The sequence below is a fragment of the Maylandia zebra genome, linkage group LG15 (assembly GCF_041146795.1).
Source record: "Maylandia zebra isolate NMK-2024a linkage group LG15, Mzebra_GT3a, whole genome shotgun sequence".
Classification (NCBI taxonomy): Eukaryota; Metazoa; Chordata; class Actinopteri; order Cichliformes; family Cichlidae; genus Maylandia; species Maylandia zebra.
This window is the reverse complement of record NC_135181.1, coordinates 27,580,215-27,601,061: the sequence shown is the minus strand read 5'-3', so window position 1 is coordinate 27,601,061 and position 20,847 is coordinate 27,580,215. Positions and strand designations below refer to the sequence as shown.

Sequence of the window (20,847 nt, the reverse complement as noted above, 5' to 3'; positions counted from 1 at the left end):
GCAACAAATTAAAAAACGGCAACAAATTAAAAATCGGCAACAAATGAAAAAACCACAACAAATTAAAAATCCACAACAAATTAAAAAAATGGCAACAAATTAAAAAGCCACAACAAATTAAAAATCCACAACAAATTAAAAAACCGCAACAAATTAAAAATCCGTAACAAATTAAAAAACCGCAACATATTAAAAAAAAACACATCAAATTAAAAATCCAAAACAAATTAAAAAACCGCAACAAATTAAAAAAACACAACAAATTAAAAATCCACAACAAATTAAAAAACCGCAACAAATTAAAAAGCCACAACAAATTAAAAAACCGCAACAAATTAAAAATCCGTAACAAATTAAAAAACCGCAACATATTAAAAAAAACACAACAAATTAAAAATTCACAACAAATTAAAAAACCGCAACAAATTAAAAAACCGCAACAAATTAAAAATCCGCAACAAATTAAAAAAACACAACAAATTAAAAATCCACAACAAATTAAAAAACCGCAACAAATTAAAAATCCGTAACAAATTAAAAAACCGCAACATATTAAAAAAACACAACAAATTAAAAATCCACAACAAATTAAAAAACCGCAACAAATTAAAAATCCGCAACAAATTAAAAAACACAACAAATTAAAAATCCACAACAAATTAAAAAACCGCAACAAATTAAAAATCCGCAACAAATTAAAAATCCTTGACGGAAAGGGATTGTCTGAAATACCGGAAGTGACACAACGATTAGCCTAATAGGGCTTTTGGAGAGTGATGTCACGAGAGGGGGCGTGGCCAGGATTTTTGGTTGAGGCGCCATGTTTCTGGGCCGAACAAAGCGCCAGCGAAAGAGGAGCGAAAGTACACGGATAACACCAGCTATGGTTCGTACTTGCTGTGCGGTCGGTTGTAAAGTTAGATCACACGACCGGCAAGGGAATAAGGTTGAAAATGGTTTATATTTTCATTCTTTCCCCACCTGGAAGCATAGCTGGACTGGCCATTGGGCATACCGGGCATTTGCCTGGCAGACGCTGCCAAATGTGTAAAAATAACTGAATTGTTTGGCGGTAGCTATGGCATAGCTTCCACAGATTTAGCAACATCAGCAAGTGGTGCAGGCCAGCAGGTGGATAGGTACAGGGGCAAGGGTACCTAGACCCGGTTCGTAGAGTACGCTTGGGGAGTGTGATTGTGTGTACAGCGTCTCTTTATGTCTGTCTCCACGTTGGTTGAGTGTGGAGTAAGTGCATATGAGAGCATGAGGGTGGGAATGGATGTTTGTGTCTGTGTGTGCCTGTATGTCTGTGTCTATATGTCAGGTTGGGTATCAGACGCCACCTCTCTGGGGACATCTCAGGCCCTCCAAGGTTTGGAGGCCTATCTCCACCCACCACCACTTCCCCTGCCAGTGGCGGACTCCCTCAGGTGTCGGTGCGTTGGTGGTTCTTTATGTCTGGGGGTGGGCGTCCGGGTACACACCGGCTCACTCCTTGGCGGCCGCTTATCGGGGCCTGGAGCCTGGGGCTCGCTTGGGCCACTTCGGAGGTGGGGTGCCCCCGGCCTCTCGGCCTGGGGCTCGGTCACTCAGGCACAGCTGGCTGCCGGCGGAGCTCACGGGCGCGTCACTGCAACTCCCCCTGGCTTCTGCTCCGCGGCTGCTGAGTGAGCCCTCATCTGGGACTCTCCTCAGCTCTTACTGGGACAGTGGCGCGGCTGCCCCTCTGTTGGTCTTCCTTGGTCTCTTGTGTTCTGGGGGCCTCTGGATGTCTGGAGTTTTGATCTCCTCCATACCTGCTTCATACCCTGGAGGACGCGGCTGTGGCTCCCCACACTCCCTAGCAGATCGTTACATGGAGAAGCCTTTGGAATGCAAGCATGCTGATCCACACAGGTATGCACACAGGTGTACACACGGGTATTCACAGACGCGGACTACAGCTTTCTTGGCTGCTGCCTCAAAGCACATTGTACGCTGTCTATCTTGCGTGCTGCACAATATCGTTTATTATTTAGTATCTACTGATATCTACTGCTTGCTAGTTTATTGTGATGGTGCCTTTTTTTTTTATTATGTTGCTCTTTGTTGTTTGCTTTCTCTTCTGTTTTTTTTCTCCATACAGGTGACCCAGGTGTTTTTTTTTCTTTCTTCCCCCCCTTCTCACCGTCTCTTCTCCCCTTTGGTTTTCTTTCTCTCCCTCTCTTTCTTTCATTCTTTCTCCCTGTCCTATCCCCCAGTCATGTCTGTCCCGTTTGTAGCAACTGAAAATAAAATAAATTCATAATTATAATAAAGGTCAATCAAATGGACCAATATGGCAAAGCCATGATGATCCACTTGGTAAAATAAATCCGCTTGGCATCTTTCTTGGCCTTAAGACAACAATTCTGATGGCTATAGATCCAAACGGGACACAAAAAAAAAAAAAAAAAAAGGGAAAGGGGAGGCAAGAGGAGGAGAGACCCGAGGCGGCCGCCGGTCACAGTGGCAGAGGAACTGAACTTCAGGTAAGAAGTTATGACCTGCTGTCTATCTGTGTCAGATATAAACCAAGTTTAGTTGTAGTTTGTTTTCGTTGTGCTGACTTTTTACAGTCGCTTAGAATAACTGGTACTGCGTACTAGCTAGCATGACGGAGTTTGTATACTGCTGGGCGGGTGCTATGAAGTTACTGATTATAAATTTTATTTTATGCTTAAGGTTAGTTTCTCAAACTCCTCAAAATCTTAACCAATTGTGCCAATCCTTACATGTTGCACCAGGCTGATTTATCATCAAAAGTGGAGAAGTCTGTGACAGAGGAGACAGAAGAGCTACAGAGAGAGATGGAGCAAGAGAGAGAAAGAAAAGAGCAGGAGAGAGAGATGGAGATGGAGAGATGACTTTATGTCATCCATGAGGGATGCATTTGACATATGTTTCACATATTATAGCCCAACAAGTTACTTATAGCAATTTAAATATGAGCAATCAGGTTTTGGCAAATACCGGAAATCACTTTTTGGCACAACACCAGCTATTGCAGTTAATAATACAACAGCTTCTTGCCATTTTTTGTGTTTCTTTTTATCGCTGTGTAACTGAGTTCAATTGAAAGCCTGCATGCGCTAGTACCTCTTGCCACAAGTTCCCAGAATCCTTTGCGGTTTTACCCCTGAATGACGTCACATCTTTGGTGGGCCGGTCTCTAGTCAAAATGCCCAGGCCGATTTTTTGTCCCAGTCCAGCCCTGCCTGGACTGGGAAAGAATGAAAATATAAACCATTTTCAACCTTATTCCCTTGCCGGTCGTGCGATCTAACTTTACAACCGACCGCACAGCAAGTACGAACCATAGCTGGTGTTATCCGTGTACTTTCGCTCCTCTTTCGCTAGCGCTTTGTTCGGCCCAGAAACATGGCACCTCAACCCAAAATCCTGGCCACGCCCCCTCTCGTGACATCACTCTCCAAAAGCCCTATTAGGCTAATCGTTGTGTCACTTCCGGTATTTCAGACAATCCCTTTCCGTCAAGGATTTTTAATTTGTTGCCGTTTTTTAATTTGTTGTGGTTTTTTAATTTGTTGCGGATTTTTAATTTGTTGCGGTTTTTTAATTTGTTGTGGATTTTTAATTTGTTGTGGATTTTTAATTTGTTGCGGTTTTTTAATTTGTTGTGGTTTTTTAATTTGTTGCGGTTTTTTAATTTGTTGCGGTTTTTTAATTTGTCTCGCTTTGCACTTCCCAGCCACCGTACGTTTGCCACTACAACACCTTGTAATTAAACTTCACTAGCATTTTCATCCACTGCTTGCATCTTGGGTCCTCCTTCCTCCACACCACACGGCTCGCCTCCTCAGCCGTGACACAAAAGGCTCCAACAGCACAAACATGATCCAGAGGTCCAGTTCAGGTGAAGCTAGCAGAAAACTAGCAGCTACAGCCACCTCTGTCGCCATCCACCTGTTAGTCACGCGCCACGCCCCTAATAATGCAAACTTTAAGCCTAAATACAGTTCAGAGGAATAAAGCAGAGGAAGCCTAGTCAGACAGTCAGTATTTTTCCACTCATGTTACACACCTGTGATACATGAACCCCACCTAGTTGCACCCACCATCTGACATGAGAACATCTTTCCTGTCTGCTGTTTTCAGTCACTGAGGTTTTATTTTCACAGTGTTGTAGAAATGAAAGAGAACAGAAAGTGATCACAATGGTTGACAGATAAAGTCCTGATACAGAGACGAATGTTTCATCTGATGTTTACTAAATAGCTCTGAAATATTCCTGATGTAAAACAGACAAAAGAGATTTCATGCACACAAATTGCTGCTGCTCTGCCCTTATGTGGGGATCACAAAGGACGGGGAGGGAGTCGGTGTGATGGATCAGGGGAAACTCGGCCAGCGTGATGTGTGCAGACTCAGAGGAAGGTCTGCAGGCTGAGGCCTTACATAAGCTGTGAGCATGAAGGGGACCCAGCAGGACCTCCCACCGGATCAAAGATTAAAGCAGGGAAACTGAACCCCGCATTGAAAGCTCTATTGATGGTTCTAATCCTCATCTCATGCTCCCTGCTCCTCGTTATTTCATTAAACGTGTCGGCGGACTTCGTTTTTATAATCTCTGTGTTTGGACAAATGAGTGAAGAAAGCTTTGGCTGCTCGCTCAGTTGTTTTCTTCCACTCAGCTTCATTCATCAGGAAAGAACATGAAACAACATGACCCGAATGTTAACCAGGTGACATCACCAGCAGCCGCCTGATTAGATGAGTGACAGTCTGAATGAGTAGGGACTCAGACACAACACAATGAACCAGTCAAACATCACGTTCAGCTCAACATCTCTGAGTACTATCATCACTAGAACAAATCAGCGTTTGTCATCATTTCACCGTTTGCTAACAGGAAGAATCTGCCTGTTAACGATGTCAAAGTACTTTCAAATTACAAAGTACTTTAAAGTATTTTCTGACATAGTTTGAGATACTTTAAAGTAGTCTGAAGTAGTAACCAGACCGAAAAGCAGTGTGCATTTCGGTGCTTTTTTTTTCCCTGAGATGTCATACACCTTGGATTCTAGCCAATCATTTTACCTTTGCAAGGATAGTAGGCGGGCCCAGGTACTTACATTCTTTTAGAGCTACAGATTAAAAATGCCCAAGGCAAAGCGGTCAAAAGTCTGGCTGTACTTCACAGCAAAAGATGCAAACTCAGCAGCCTGCAACAAGTGCTTTAAGGTGATACTGTGCAAAGGAGGTAACACCTTGAATCTGACGACCAATCTGGTGACACATAGCGTTTTTTTTAAAAGCCGAGAAATGCACCGAGTTAGCAACATCCCCCAAGAACCCGAAGAGGAGAGTCCTGGCCCCTAGCCCTGCCAGTGTAGCAGAAATGATGACGGATGATGATGGCAGCAGCAGCCGTTCTTCTCTGCGTGAGTAGCTTAATGTTGTTTGTGTGTAATTTACGTTGAGTACGCTAACCACGTTATTAAATTAATGCATGTAAGGTGAACTAGCAAACACCGTCGTAGCTACATGCAGCCATCTTCTTGTTTGATGTCAGATGCTCCCTTCACCCTGGCCAAAAAGGCTAAAATGACCAAAGAAAGTGGGAAAACAGCTAAACATGAGAGGTTTTTGGACAGAGTTTGTGTTTTTTCCATTGTTTAAGCACTTCTTCCAGCCAAGAGTGATACCATATATGCCCTATAGCTGCAGAAAAGGCTAACATTGTTATTCCTTTACAAAAAAACAGCTAAACATGAGAGGTTTTTGGACAAAGTTTGTGTTCTCCATTCTTTAAGCACCGGTTTGAGCACCGGCATCGTTTCAGAAGTACCAGTTTGGAACCGGTATCGGATAAAACCTAAACGATACCCATCCCTAGACTGAAGTGCTTTGTGACATACTTTAATGTGTATTTTGATTAATTGTGTTGTACCTGAGGTCGGGGAAGTTCCGGGCCAGAGTGACGAGTTCCAGCTGAATGCTGGCAGGATCCTGCAGACGGAGGATCTCTGCAAGTTTGCATACTATCTCGCAGAGCCACGAGGCCTTGCTGCAGCCCTGAGGTAAAACAATGCACTGTCAGTTCTCTCAGTACTGCAAGAAAAAACTGCCTTGACTCTAAATGTCACAGTATGCACGTCATCTCTCATTGTCCTTACTCAACAATCCAGTGGCTTCCTTTTTGTTTGTCCTTGTTACACCAATGTATCCTCCTACTTTATCTGTTTTGCACATAAATGAATTATTCTGATCCAGTGATGTTCACAGTAGACCTGTCCAACAAACGATGTGGCCTATATAGATAATTGGGAAACGTTTTGGGGACAGCATGTCACGGAAAAGAGGATCCAGGCGCGGTTCTATTCAACAGCAAAACAGTGCATTTATTTACAGTGAGAAAAACAGGTAAGTCCAGCAATACAATACAAAAGTGCAATCTCCAAACAGGGCTCGTCCTTTGCTCCCCATGTGCTCCGTGCAGAGGCTCCGTGAGTGTGTGTGCTCCCCAACTCGATTCTCCACCCAACTCTCCTGGAGGAAGAAGGAAATCCACAAAATCCACAATTAGCAAACTCGCTAGCCGAATAACAAAAGCACACTTCTCGCAAATACTCTACTAGTTTGGAGTAATAATCCCACATCGACTGTTGCCACTAGCCCAGGTTAAATACCTCCGACTGGCAAAGAAGGATGATTGCCAACAGCTGGCCAGGTAATCAGATGCAGGTGGGCCTGTGACAGCGAGAAGGGACTTTCAATGATGAAAGTCACCAGGTCACGCCTTCCCTACAGCGCGCACTTCCGTAAACACAGCTTCGAGGACAGGGGAGAGAGAGGGAGACGTGAACACACACACACATACATAGACAAGCAGGGTCATCCGGGGAGGACTGTCTGACCGTGACAGTTCCCCCCCTCTAACGGGAGCCTCCGGGAGACCTGCTGTACTTGTCTGGATGCCTGCAGCTGAATTCTTTCATCATGCGATTATCGAGAATTGCGGACCGCGGCACCCAAGAACGTTCTTCCGGACCATACCCTTCCCAATCCACCAAAAACTGAAAGCCCCTACTGCGACGCCTGGCATCCATTATGCGAGTAATGGAGCATGGCGGGGTGCTGTCGATAACCTGGAGGGCAGGCACAAACGGCTGGTCCGTACGGGCCTAATCTGAGAAACATGGAAGACGTTATGTACTTTCATAGCGGGCGGCAGGGCCAGCTGGACCGTCACCCGGTTCAGGAACTCCTGGATAGAGAAGGGGCCCAGAGACCGAGGGGCCAGTTTCTTGGACCCAGTCCAAAGGGGAATGTGTCTGCTGGAGAGCCACACTTGCTGGCCGACCTGGTAGTCTGGGGCAGGGTTGCGACGGCGATCCGCCAGTGCCTTGTTACGCTCGGCCGTTCTCAGGAGCGCTGCTCGGGTGGCCCGCCAGACCCGACGACAGCATCTCAGGTGGTGCTTTACAGAGGGAACTGCCAACTCTCCCTCAGAGCTAGAGAGGAGGGGAGGTTGGTACCCCAGCGATGCCTCGAAGGGCAAGAGTCCGGTTGCCGATGAGGTGCTTGCGTTGTGGGCGTACTCCACCCAGGCCAATTGGTTGCTCCAGGTCGACTGGTTAGATGAAGCAACGCAGCGCAGCGTGGTCTCCATTTCTTGGTTTGCCCTTTCAGTCTGACCATTAGTTTGGGGATGGAACCCGGAGGACAAGCTGACCTGAGCTCCCAACTCCAAACAGAACTCTTTTCAGACCTGCGAGGTAAAATGAGGGCCTTGGTCAGAAACTATGTCCTGGGGTATGCCGTGGAACCGGAACACGTATTGCATTAGTAACTGGGCCATCTCCAGGGCAGAAGGGAGCTTGGGCAGAGCAATGAAGTGGGCGGCCTTGGAAAAACGGTCAATAATGGACCAAGTGCGTTTAGGAGTGGGCAACAGTCGCAGGAGGCCAGAGGCAGGTGAGTTGGAGGTCGCACACTGGGCAAACCGAAACATAGTTCTGGACATCAAGAATGAGAGAGGGCCACCAACAACGCATCAGGCTTAGTGTTCCTTGAGCCGGGCCTGTAGGTAATGGAGAAGTGAAAATGTGTGAAAAACAAGACCCACCTGGCTTGTTGGGCATTGAGGCGCTTGGCTGCCTGGAGGTATGCCAGATTTTTATGGTTTGTCCACACCACGAAAGGCTGCTCACTGCCCTCCAACCAATGCTGCCATTCCTTGAGAGCCAACTTGATGGCGAGCTACTCCTGATCACCCACATCATAATTCCTCTCAACCTGAGACAGCCTACGGGAGAAAAAAAGCACAGAAATGTAGCTTGCCTTCAATCAGTTGGGAGAGAACCGCCCCCACGCCCGAGTCGGACATGTCCACCTCCATGATAAAGGGGCCAGCTGAGGTACACCTGGACAAGGACCAGAGCTGAAGAGAACAGGTGCTTGAGCCGATTGAACGCTTGCTGGGCTGTGGGAGACCACTGGAAAGACAACTTAGGAGAAGTGAGGTTGGTTAGAGGAAGGGCTACCTTGCTGAAATCCCAGATGAAGCGGGGGTAGAAATTGGCGAAGCCTAAGAATCTCTGCAGCTCCCTGCAGGTTTTGGGAATTGGCCATTCCACTACGGCTTTGACCTTGGCCGCATCTGCTCGCAAACGCCCCTGTTTGCGAGCAGACAATGAATACCAGAAAAAAAAAAACGTTTGAACATGGAACTCAGACTTTTCTGCCTTAACAAAGAGGCGATTCTCCAACAGGCGACGTAGGACCAGATGTACATGGTTGATGTGCACTCTCCGGGTCCTGAAAAAGATCAGAAAGTCATCCAGATACATGAAAACAAAATGGTTAATAAAGTCTCTGAGCACATCATTGATCAAGGCCTGGAAGACAACAGGGGCATTAGTAAGACCGAAAGCAAAATTGAATTGAATCAGGACTTTGAGAACTGTAATCGAATGGATTATAGAAATCAGTGATGATACCCAGCCCTAGTGAGTAGGCCCAACAGAAGTGGATGTAGCTGTGGGTAATGAGAAAAGATGAAAAGAACTATTGATAACTTTTTTGTTAAGTTAAGGCCTGATCCATCTGAAATTCATAGGCAGTGCTCTGACACGGAGCCATTAATCTTTGAACACTGAAAAAGCACGGTGTATCCAGAAAACACATTATATGCAGCAATAAATGCACTGCCCAAGTGTTCCCTCTCCCCACTGCCTTTCAGCAGCAGGCAGCAGCAAACAGGTCATCAGAGGAGGCCCAGATGATGATTAAGTTTAACATTTTCTACAATATTGCCAAAGAGTGCCAAACCACTTTAAGCACAAGATTGTTAGTTAATCATTTACAAATGAATATTGTCTGTATGGACAGCAATTCCCCCCCCCCCCCCCAAAAAAAAGTGCACATGTAAAACTGCGGTGTTAAGCGATGTGGTGCAACCATGGCAAAAAGTTAGTCTAGAGCCCTGTGAACATGACCGGCCCCTGTAACAGTTCGAATGCTGAGGCAAGCAGAAGGAGAGGATATTTATTTTTAACTGTAATCTTGTTCAACCCTCGAGAGTGAGAAAAACAGGTAAGTCCAACAATACAATAAAAAAAGTGCAATCTCCAAACAGGGCTCGTCCTTTGCTCCCCGTGTGCTCCATGCAGAGGCTCCGTGAGTGCGTGTGCTCCCCAACTTGCTTCTCCACCCAACTCTCCTGGAGGAAGAAGGAAATCCACAAAATCCACAATTAGCAAACTCGCTAGCCGAATAACAAAAGCACACTTCTCGCAAAGATTCTACCAGTTTGGAGTAATAATCCCACGTGACTGTCGTCACAAGCCCAGGTTAAATACCTCCGAATGGCAAAGAAGGATGATTGCCAACAGCTGGCCAGGTAATCAGACGCTGGTGGGCCTGCGACAGCGAGAAGGGACCTTTGATGACGAAAGTCGCCAGGTCACGCCTTCCCTACAGCGCACACATCCGTAAACACGGCTTTGAGGACCGGGGAGAGAGAGGGAGAAGCGAACACACACACTCACACACACATACATAGACAAGCAGGGTCGTCCGGGGAGGACCGTCCGACCGTGACACAGCATGCATCACACTTTTGGTGGAGCAGATTTCATTTCTAGAAATCTGGCCAAATTTATTAACCCCACTGTTATCATCTTCTGTACCAGCACAGAATACCTACCTGAACGCTACTCCAACAGAGGTTGATTATCTTGTTAATAATTTTACTTCTTGGCCTAAAAAGCATCTGGACTTTAAGTTTCTTAAAGACATTTCATCCAAGAAGCTTCTTCAGTTCTAAGAGCAAACGGTGGAGTCCCAGATTTTTAAGCCCCATCGAGTGTCCCAAAAAGGGTCATGGACCCCCTATTGATCCTCTGCCTAATCACACGAGCCAAGGCGTGAAAACAGGTTTGGGTGACAATCAGCCAAGGTTTCGGGTGAACCCTTTATGAGACCTTGCCCCACCCTATCATGTGACTTACTGAGGTCAAATGGCCCAGGATGTGAGTGGGCGTGGTCTCAAGAAGAAAGATGGTTTGACAGAGGAGTGAAAGAAGCCATCTATGTCCAGAGTGAATGACCATCTTTGAATAGAGGCCGGGGCTTATGACACCAACTGTATGGCATCTATAATCCAGTTTTGAGATCCTTCCCAGATGCCTTAACGCATTAACAGTATTGCAGTACTAGCACAGTATTACTGAAGAGTGAACTAACTGAGACAGCCTGGTGGTGAGCACACCTATGTGAGGGTGCACCTGTCTCACCTCCTCAGAGAAGAAGCTGTTGATCTTTTTGGCGTCTTCAATCATCCGCTGAGCTCCGGCAGTCTGCTGCTCCTTGCTCTTCATCTTGGTCTTCATCATCCTCTTCACATACTTAAGGACCACATCCTGATGCAGGTCACAAAGGAGCAACTGCAGACACACAGTGGGGTCAAACAGACAGACAGACAGGTGTGCAGACAGATACAGAGGTATGAAGGCATTTCACCTCTCTGCAGACTGGTTTCAGGTCAGTCAGGTCAACCAGTTGTTGGCTCAGAGAGTCCAGGAGCAAGTCGACGAGAGGAAGTGAGCCATTCAGCCATCGCGGCATCCACAGCTGACTCCAACACACCTTCTGTCATTTCCAGAAATAAATGCCCTAAACATGAAACTGTCAGATCTTCAAACCATGAGATGTGAGCAGTGCTCTTAGCGACATAAAGACGTTTATCAGAACAAGCTTCAGGTGAATAATGCAACGTTTCACGATAACACTTTGAAAACCTCTGTGACAGGATTTCCAGGAGGATTTGATTTAAGGACTTCTGTTAATGTGCAGGTTTCTGAATATTACTACTGCAGTACAGTATTCATACCTTCAGTCTAATGTGAAGAGAACAGGTGAGATATCTGTACCCACAATCCCTCAGGGCAGACAGCGCATTCAGACAGCCATGCTTCTGCTCCTGAGACAGATTTCCTGTTTCAGCTGTGATGTAATCCCTAAAGACGAGCAGAGAGAACCAGTCAGCAGCAGAGCTCATGATCACACAGCTCGCCAAAACAGCAACAATAAAATGATTCACTGTTAAAAATAGACCAACAAAGATAAACAGTAGGAAGAAGTCAGGCTGTAACATCATGATAAAATTTTTATTTTTGTTTCCTCTGCGAGTCCTCTACCATTTAAATGTGAGGCAAACTCCTGTGGACAGATATGAAATATAATTCTTTATTTTCTGTATCTGAAATAAAAGCAATGGATGACTAAATATAAGCAAGTCTCTGCTGTAAGAAGACAAAATGGTTAACTCTCTCTATCAGTGCTATCAGTCAGATCTGCAGGTCATGTGATCCAGGTCATGTCATTTTTTTTTGCCGCCTGTCCTGTATGTCCCTCATGCACACATATGCAAATACTCAGCACTCACCCAATGTGGAGACAGACAAAAATAGACACTGTACACACAATCACACTCTCCAAACATACTCTATACCCCAGGTCCAGGTACCCTCGCCACTAGAGGGGGAAACTGCACCTAGACCCCGGAGGTGTTACCCTTTTCCCTTGGGTTGGAGACAAGCAGACCGCTCCCAACTCCGCAGTAGCAGGGAGGCCCCACAACCCAGACCTCCTCCTCCCAGCCCACCTGCCCTGAGAACGGGGGTGTACGAAGCACGCAAACCTCCCTTTTATTTTCACGGTGTTGTAGAAATGAAAGAAAACAGAAGGTGATCACAGTGGATGACAGATAAAGTCCTGATATAGAGACGAATGTTTCATCAGATTTTTATTAAATGACTCTGAAATATTCCTGATGTCCTCCAAGGAAGACGTCCCTAGGGAATCCCCCGACGCCCCAAGCCTGTCCCTACCCCCACATCAATCACAACAGCGAAGTTGGGACCAAACTATGACCCCCCAATACGTTGTGACATATTCTAAGTTGCCCAACAAGCACACTAATGGGGAAGTTGGAATGTATTGTATTGTATTGTATTGTATTGTATTGTATTGTATCTTTATTTGTTTCAGACATATAAAACAAAAAACAATATATACACACATGTAGTGTGTATATATATATATTTCCTTTTACAGATACGAATATATATGTAGATATACACACACACACGTATGTGTTCAGATAAACAAAAAATATATAATGAAATAAAACAAAATCGTCTGACATAATGTAACAATGTTTGGTCTGAAAAGGAGTAGGAAGAAGTATGAACATACTTATTAATTCCTACCCCTGCTCAACATCTTATTGATCCCACATAATTCACCTAATTCCCATCATCACATACTCCACACGATACACGAGGAGAACCTATATAAACTTGGCTACCGTGATTGATATAATTTGGATATAATTTGATATTTTTATACATACAATGGGTGATCATCTTTATCGGTATCATATTCTTCCAAAATCAGTTTTCGAAGTATTTTCATGAACTTACTAATTCCTGAGCATTGCTGTAGATCTATAGTAAAACTATTCCACAGTTTTACCCCATAAATAGTGACACAAAAGGTTTTAACCTTTGACCGTGCTTTAAGAATCCTTAGATTCAATTTCCCCCTCAATTCATAGTCTCCTTCTCTGTCATAGAACATCCTCTGTATATTTCCTGGTAACATATTGTATCTGGCCTTGTACATAATTTTTGCAGTTTTATATTTTATAAGATCCATAAACTTCAGTATTTTTAATTTCAAAAACATGATGTTAGTATGGTCTCTAAATCCTGCTTTATTAATCATCCTGATTGCTTTTTTTTAAATTTTACATATTGGTTGAAGTGCAGTTTTATATGTGTTTCCCCAAATTTCCACACAGTATTCCAAATATGGCAATATAAGTGAACAATAAAGTACCCGGAGTGATTTGGAAGGCAAAAAATATTTAACTTTACTTAGTACGGAGATGCTTCTTGACAGTTTGGCTTGTATATGCTTTATGTGAGGTTTCCAGCAGATTTTGTTATCTATTATCTAGGGATGGGTACCGGTGTCCGGTGCCATTGTGGAACCGGTTCTGACATAAACGGTAGTAACCAGACCGAAAAGCAGCGCACAATTCGGTGCTTCATTTCAGTGCTTTTTTCCCCTGAGAAATCTAGCCAATCACTTCCTTTCCCAGGATAGTAGGCGGGCCCAGGTATGTACGGTTTTTTCTTTAGAGCGGAGCTAAAATGCCGAAGGCGAAGCGCTCGAGAGTGTGGCTGTACTTCACAGCAAAAGATATAAACTCAGCAGCCTGCAACAAGTGCTTAAAGGTAATAATGTGCAAAGGAGGTAACACCTCAAATCTAATGAAACACATGGCGTCGCATAGCGTTTTTTTAAAAGCCGAGAAATGCACCGCATTTGATAACTTGCAGCAAGACAGCACACCTAGCACATCTGCTGCGGTGCCTGTTCTCGGAGTTAGCAACATCCAAGAACCCGAAGAGGAGAGTCCGGCCCCTAGCCCTGCCGCCAGTGTAGCGGAAATGATAACTGATGATGATGATGGCAGCAGCACCCGTTCTTCTCTGGGTGAGTATCTTAATGTTGTTCGTGTGTAATTTAAGTTGAGTAGGCTAACCACGTTATTAAATTAATGCATGTAAGGTGAACTAGGAAACACCGTCGTAGTTACATGCGGCTGTCTTCTTGTTTGATGGCAGATACTCCCTTCATCCTGGCCAAAAAGGCTAAAATGACGAAAGAAAAAGTGGACGAAATTCACAGGGCAGTGACAAAATTTATAGTCAAAGATCTCCATCCATTTTCAACGGTGGAGTCACCATCATTCAGGTGAAAAATGTTGTATTACTCTGACATAAAAAATAGACTGCATAATACTGTAAAGGTTAATATGTTCATAGCTGCTTAGCTTTGTAAGTCTTCTCTAAATATCATAAGTAAACTATATTTGAATAAAAGGTGAGCTATATGTTTTTTTTTCTTTTTTGTTTTGTTTTTTTTCTTCAATTCAGGGAGATGTCCTCTGCCCTTAATCCGAGGTATCAGCCCCCATCCAGGGATGATCTATCCAACACACTTATACCTGCTTGGTATTGTGTGGAGAAAAGCAACCTCATCCAGAATTTGGCACAGGTTAACAAGGTCGCTATCACCTGTGATGGATGGACCAGTATTGCTCAGGACCATTTCCTCACAGTGACTGTTCACTACATCTACAAAGGCAAAATGAAGCAGAATGTGCTCAGCACTGAAGCAGTTTATGAGTCACAAACAGGTCCAGTTGTCGCTAAAGAAATATCAAGCGTTGTGGAGCAATTTCACTTGGGAGGGAAAATAATTGCTGCCACTGTAGATAATGCCTGCAACATGGATGTTGCTTTGAAAAAATTGGACTTTTTAAAAGTGGGATGCTTTGCTCATACCCTCAACCTGGCCGCACAAAAGGTGTATGACATTCCTGCAGTTTCCAGCTGGTGTGCCAAAATCCGTTCAGTTGTGGTGTGGCTCAAACGTTCATCCTTGAGCAAAACTGTGCTCAGAGAAAAGCAGCGAATCCTGAGTAAGTAGCACATGCAGTTACATATCAAGAAGTATTGTTATTCATATTACCTTTTTTATAGTAATTTAAAAAAAATGTTTGTGTCTATCTGTGCTTTAGATTTGCCAGAGCATAATGTAATTCTTGACGTTAAGACGCGCTGGAATTCTCTCTTCCTAATGGTGGAGAGATTTATGGAGCAGTTTGATGCAATCCAGGCAGCTGCTCTGGATCAACGGCTGAGGAAGCCTATGGAGAAGGACAAGTAAGTGAATGACATGAGCATCACTTGCAAGAGCTAAATAACGTCATTTACCTTTAACATTGTGAATATTTTTCAACAGACTAGAAAGGTTCACACACACTGATTTAATCAAGGCAGAGGAGTTTATTAAGTGCATGCAAGTCCTGTACACGTCAACCATGTGTGTCTCAAGTGACAAGTCACCCACATGCAGCCAAATCATCCCCATCCTGGCCAAGCTGGAGGCACATTTCAGCCGATGTGATGAAGACAGTGTTTTCACCTCTTCAATAAAAGAGAAAGTCTGGGGTAGTCTGCAGAAAAGATATCAGGTATTTGCAGACAATGTCAATGCGCATGGAAAATAGGGTTACCTTTTTTCAGTATCAGCTCCTATGTTATATCTTGTTTTACTTAAAGGATGAAAACCTTCAGAAATTTCTGAAGGAGGCCACGATGATGGACCCACGTTTTAAAGGCAGGCTAGCTGGTGAGGCAGCTACTGACATCTGGGACAGGTTGGAGAAGGCAGCAGTTGCAAATGCCACAGTAGCAGTTGCGCAGGTATTTTCATTGTGTGTGTACAATCTTGTCCTTTTGCATCATGATGTAGTTTCTATGTTGAAGGAATGCTCTTTTACTATCTGTGTGTCCATAGCCTCCCACTGAGGACCCCAAAGCACACAGCGAGGTGGATGATGCTGACATGGACAAGCCAGAAAAATATGTAATTTCAGATTTTTTCTAACACAACCACTACATTCTAAAAGTGATCTTTATTTATTTTGCAAACCTCACACATCTTTTTTTGTTGTTTTTCAGCTAAGTAAGGTCCAGAAGTCACCCTTAGAAAAACTGTTTGAGGATGAAGACAGAGAGCTTCAACAGGCTGCTTCTCAAGCGGGTAGAGTCCCCTCAATCACAGAGCAGGTACATAAGGAGCTTCAAATATACAAAAGACTGCCAGGAATTACCTCTGGACAAGACCCTGTGGCCTGGTGGTGGAGTAAGAGGGATACACTCCCCAATTTATCTGCCCTATCAGAAAAATACTTGTGTGTCCCAGCCTCATCAACGCCTTCTGAAAGAGTTTTCTTTTGTGCTGGGCATGCCATCAGCCAAGAGCGATGCCGTATAGCTCCAGAAAAGGCTAATATGATTATCTTCTTGCAAAAAAACTGCTAAACATCACAGGTTTCATGACAAAGTTTGTTTTCAATTGTTTAAGCACTGGTTCCAAAGACGTTATGTTTTATTGACAGAAAGGGCTAACTTTGTTATAATTTTGCTTAAAAAAATTACTGGGGAAAATAAAAACACGAGGTTTTTGGACGAAGTTTGTGTTCTTTATTCTTTAAGCACCGGTTCAAGCACCGTTTAAGCACCGGCACCGTTTCAAAAGTACGGTTTTGGCACCGGTATCGGATAAAACCTAAACGATACCCATCCCTACTATTATCACACCCAGAAATTTTGTATCCGAAACTTGCTCTATTTCAACATTGTTTACTAATAATTTTGCTCCTGCATCTTTTTTACAATTTCCGAATAACATAAATGTAGTTTTTTCCAAATTTAATGATAGCTTATTTCTATCAAACCATGTTTTCAGTTTAATCATTTCTTGTGTGACAATTTCCAAAAGCTGCTGTAAGTTCTCTCCAGCACAAAAAATATTTGTATCATCTGCAAATAGAATAAACTGTAATATATCTGATGTTCTGCATATATCATTGATATAGAGGATAAACAGCTTTGGTCCCAATACTGACCCCTGCGGAACTCCACAAACAATGTCCATACACTCTGATTGATGTTCCCCAATTTTCACAAATTGCTGCCTGTCTCTCAAATAACTCTTTACCCATTCTAACACCACTCCTCTAATGCCGTAGTACTCCAGTTTATCAAGTAATATGTCATGATTAATTGTGTCAAAAGCTTTTTTTAGGTCAATGAATACACTAACTTTTATCTATATTGTTGGTGATATTTTCGATCAGTTCCATTAATGCCAATGATGTTGATCTATTTGATCTGAAACCATACTGACTATCCATTATTATTTTGTGTTTATCTATAAATTTGTCAAGTCTATTACTAAAGACTTTTTCCAGTATTTTTGAAAATTGAGAAAGTAGAGAGACAGGCCTATAATTTGTGAATTGGTGTCTGTCACCATTTTTAAACAGTGGTGTTACTTTAGCTGTTTTCATTTGTTTTGGGAATGTACCAGTTTGTAAGGACAAATTGCAAATGTGTGTTAAGGGTTTGGAAATGCCCTCTATCACTCTCTTAACGATTTCCATATCAATGTCATCAGAGTCTGTAGAGTTTTTTGTTTGTGATTTCCCAACAATATCAATGATTTCCATTTCTTCCACCACCGTTAAGAACATTGAATGAGGATTGCGGTCAATGAGTCTAGTTTCTTTCTCTACAGAATCTGTTATATCAGGAATTGTTTCAGCCAAGTCTGGCCCAACACTTACAAAGAATTTATTGAACTCATTTACCACATCTCTCATATTAGTAATATTTCTATCATTATTTGCGAAATACGAAGGATAGTCTGCCTGCCCCGAGCCCTTTTTGATGATGGTATTTAATGTTTTCCAGATCCCTTTAATATTATTTTTATTCATAATCAGTAATTTTTCATAGTATTCTTTTTTACATGACCTTAAAATACTCGTTAATTTATTTTTATATTTCTTGTATTTATTTTCAGCTTCTGTACTTCTGTTCATTATAAATTCTCTGTATAAGGTATTTTTCTTCTTACATGCATTTTGCAATCCTTTTGTAATCCATGGGCACTCTGCATATTTTTGTTTTTTACTATATTTCTTTACTGGGCAATGACTATTATATAACAGTTTAAATTTTCCTAAAAAAATCTCATAAGCTTTATCAATATTTTTTTCCTTATACAGCATCTCCCATTCTTGCTTGAGTAAATCACTTTTGAATGCGTTTATTGACTCTTCTGTTCTCACTCGTTTGTATTTTATTGTGTTTTGCTGTCACATTTCAGACGCTGATAAGTCTTCACATATTCCGCACCAAAACTTCTAAACTGGTGGACAGGACCTAAGAGCGTGAATATAATTGTCTGGTGTATTGGCTTGACAATGTGAGCATCCGATGACCCGTATAGTGCACTCTACAGTATGTAATGTTTTGTATTGAATTAATTGCAGAATGGAATTTCTATTTAAATGAAAGGTTTTTATGCATACCTGAGATCAGAAGTTTCAGTCTAAGTTGACTGATAAATCTATTTCCCATTTTGCAATAGGAAGTGATATTGATTCATATGTTTTAGAAAGCATTCTGTATATTTTGGACAGTAATTTGGGGTTTTAAGAGTAAGAAACTGTACCACACTTGGTGGTGTTTGTGATTCGACTGGGTTTAAATTTCTTTTTTACTATGTATTTAATTTGTTGATATTCTAAAAATCTTTTCTTGTTGAGCCCATATTGTGTAAACAGTCTGTCAAACGGAATAAATTCTGTTCCTTCTAATATATGTTCTAAGTATTTGATTCCTATACAACTCCAATCTGGAAAGTTAATCATATTATGTCAGGGTTGTTCCAGATAGGTGTACGTTTGTGTTACGGGTCCCAAGGATGAAGACCATGATGACAAATATGTTACCTATATAAGCAGGTGAAGAGCGGAGTAAGGAAGACAAGATGCGTCTCTGTTTTCCTCCAGAACGTGTCTGAGTCTGATTTATTTCACACAAATAAATGCTATATAAACACTAAACATGAGCTTTCAATATACCAGTCAGCTGGTTCCTCGTTCACATCAATTACATTTACTTATTTCACAACCTCAGCGAAATATACTCTCTTTACTGGTTCAGTTTCTCTAATTAACACCTTCTTTCCATAACAGTTACATTCCTTACTCATATCAATAAACACATCACATTGTCTTCTGTAGTGTCTTACTGTCTAAACAGTTATATTCAATTACAGCATCGGTAAATACATCACATTTGTTCCCCTTAGTAATTTACTGGCAATATCACTATTCAGTGCATCACGAAACCCAGCCTGTTGAATTAACCTGTTAATGCATCTGTTAGCTACACAGAATTTCTCGGAATGCTTGTGTTACACTAGCTAACTCAGTCACTTTAACATAACTATTAACAAGTAACCAGTGATGGGAATAACGGTGTTACAAGTAACGGCGTTACAAGTAACGCCGTTACTTGTAACCAATACCAATACCAACGGCGTTACAAGTAACGACGTTACTAACGGTGTTACTTTTTTCAGTAACGTGTAATCTAACAGTTCGCATACCGCCACAACAGGTCCACTGATGATGCCATAGCCCTGACACTACATACTGCCCTGTCACACCTGGAGAAGAGAGACACATATGTGAGAATGCTGTTTGTAGATTACAGCTCAACATTCAATACCATCGTTCCCTCGAAGCTGGACAGGAAACTGCAGGATCTAGGACTGAGCAGCTCCCTCTGCAGCTGGATCCTTAACTTCCTGTCTGACAGACGCCAAGTGGTCAGACTGGGCAGCATCACCTCATCCCCCATCACACTGAACACTGGTGCTCCACAGGGGTGTGTACTGAGCCCTCTCCTGTACTCACTCTACACCTACGACTGCACGGCCACTAACAACTCCAACATCATTGTGAAGTTTGCGGACGACACTACAGTGGTGGGTCTTATCACCAATGGTGATGAGACGGCTTACAGGGAGGAGGTCAGCGCCCTGACCCACTGGTGTCAAGACAACCATCTCACCCTCAACGTCGCAAAGACAAAGGAGTTGATAGTGGACTTCCGGAGGTGCAGAGAAGTACACACCCCCATCACCATCAACGGCGCTGCTGTGGAGAGAGTGAGCAGCTTCTGGTTCCTTGGTGTACATCTGGCTGAGGATCTTACATGGTCAGTACACACAAACAAAACAGTGAAGAAGGCGCAGCAGCGCCTCTTCTTTCTCAGGAGACTGAAAAGATTTGGCATGAGCCCCCGCATCCTCAGGACCTTCTATCACTGTACCATTGAGAGCATCCTCACTGGATGCATCACCACCTGGTATGGCAACAGCACCGCCTACAACTGCAAAGCTCTCCAGCGAGTAGTGCGGTGCTCTGAACGGATAATTGGAGGTGAGCTTCCCTCCCTCCAAGACATCTACAGGAAGCGGTGCCTGAGGAAAGCGGGGAGGATCATCAAGGACTCCAGTCACCCCAGCCAAACTGTTCAGACTACTTCCCTCAGGAAGGAGGTTCTGCAGCATCCGGTCCCGTACCAGCAGACTGAGAGACAGCTTCTTCCACCAGGCCATCAGACTGCTGAACACGTCATAGACACCTCACCTCCACTACTGGAACTTCAACATTATGCACTCCGTACTGTACAGTAATGCCACTGTTTTGCACATGTCTCAACTCTGTATATTTTTATATATTTTATTTTATTGTTTACTCTATTTAATTTGTAAAATATGTGTATACACACACACACACACACGTAGAAAAATATTTACTATACACATCCAGAAATGCATATACTATTATATATT

General features: G+C 43.1%; 1 protein-coding gene across 3 annotated transcripts in view; it reads right to left on the bottom strand.

The window, feature by feature from the left end:
* The window catches only part of tnfaip2a (tumor necrosis factor, alpha-induced protein 2a), an 80,650-nt gene that overhangs the window by 15,621 nt on the left and 44,182 nt on the right, over window positions 1-20,847 (bottom strand). The window contains exons 9-12 of one of the 3 annotated variants that reach the window (XM_004573139.2): window positions 11,378-11,504; window positions 11,008-11,136; window positions 10,782-10,931; window positions 5,933-6,057 (exon numbers count right to left, since the gene is read on the bottom strand). In XM_004573139.2, the coding sequence (XP_004573196.2) occupies window positions 5,933-6,057; window positions 10,782-10,931; window positions 11,008-11,136; window positions 11,378-11,504 (531 nt within the window). Of the gene's footprint in view, window positions 1-5,932; window positions 6,058-6,383; window positions 6,532-10,781; window positions 10,932-11,007; window positions 11,137-11,377; window positions 11,505-20,847 lie in introns of those variants that run through there. The other 2 variants (XM_076874246.1, XM_004573140.2) reach the window with 2 other exon arrangements.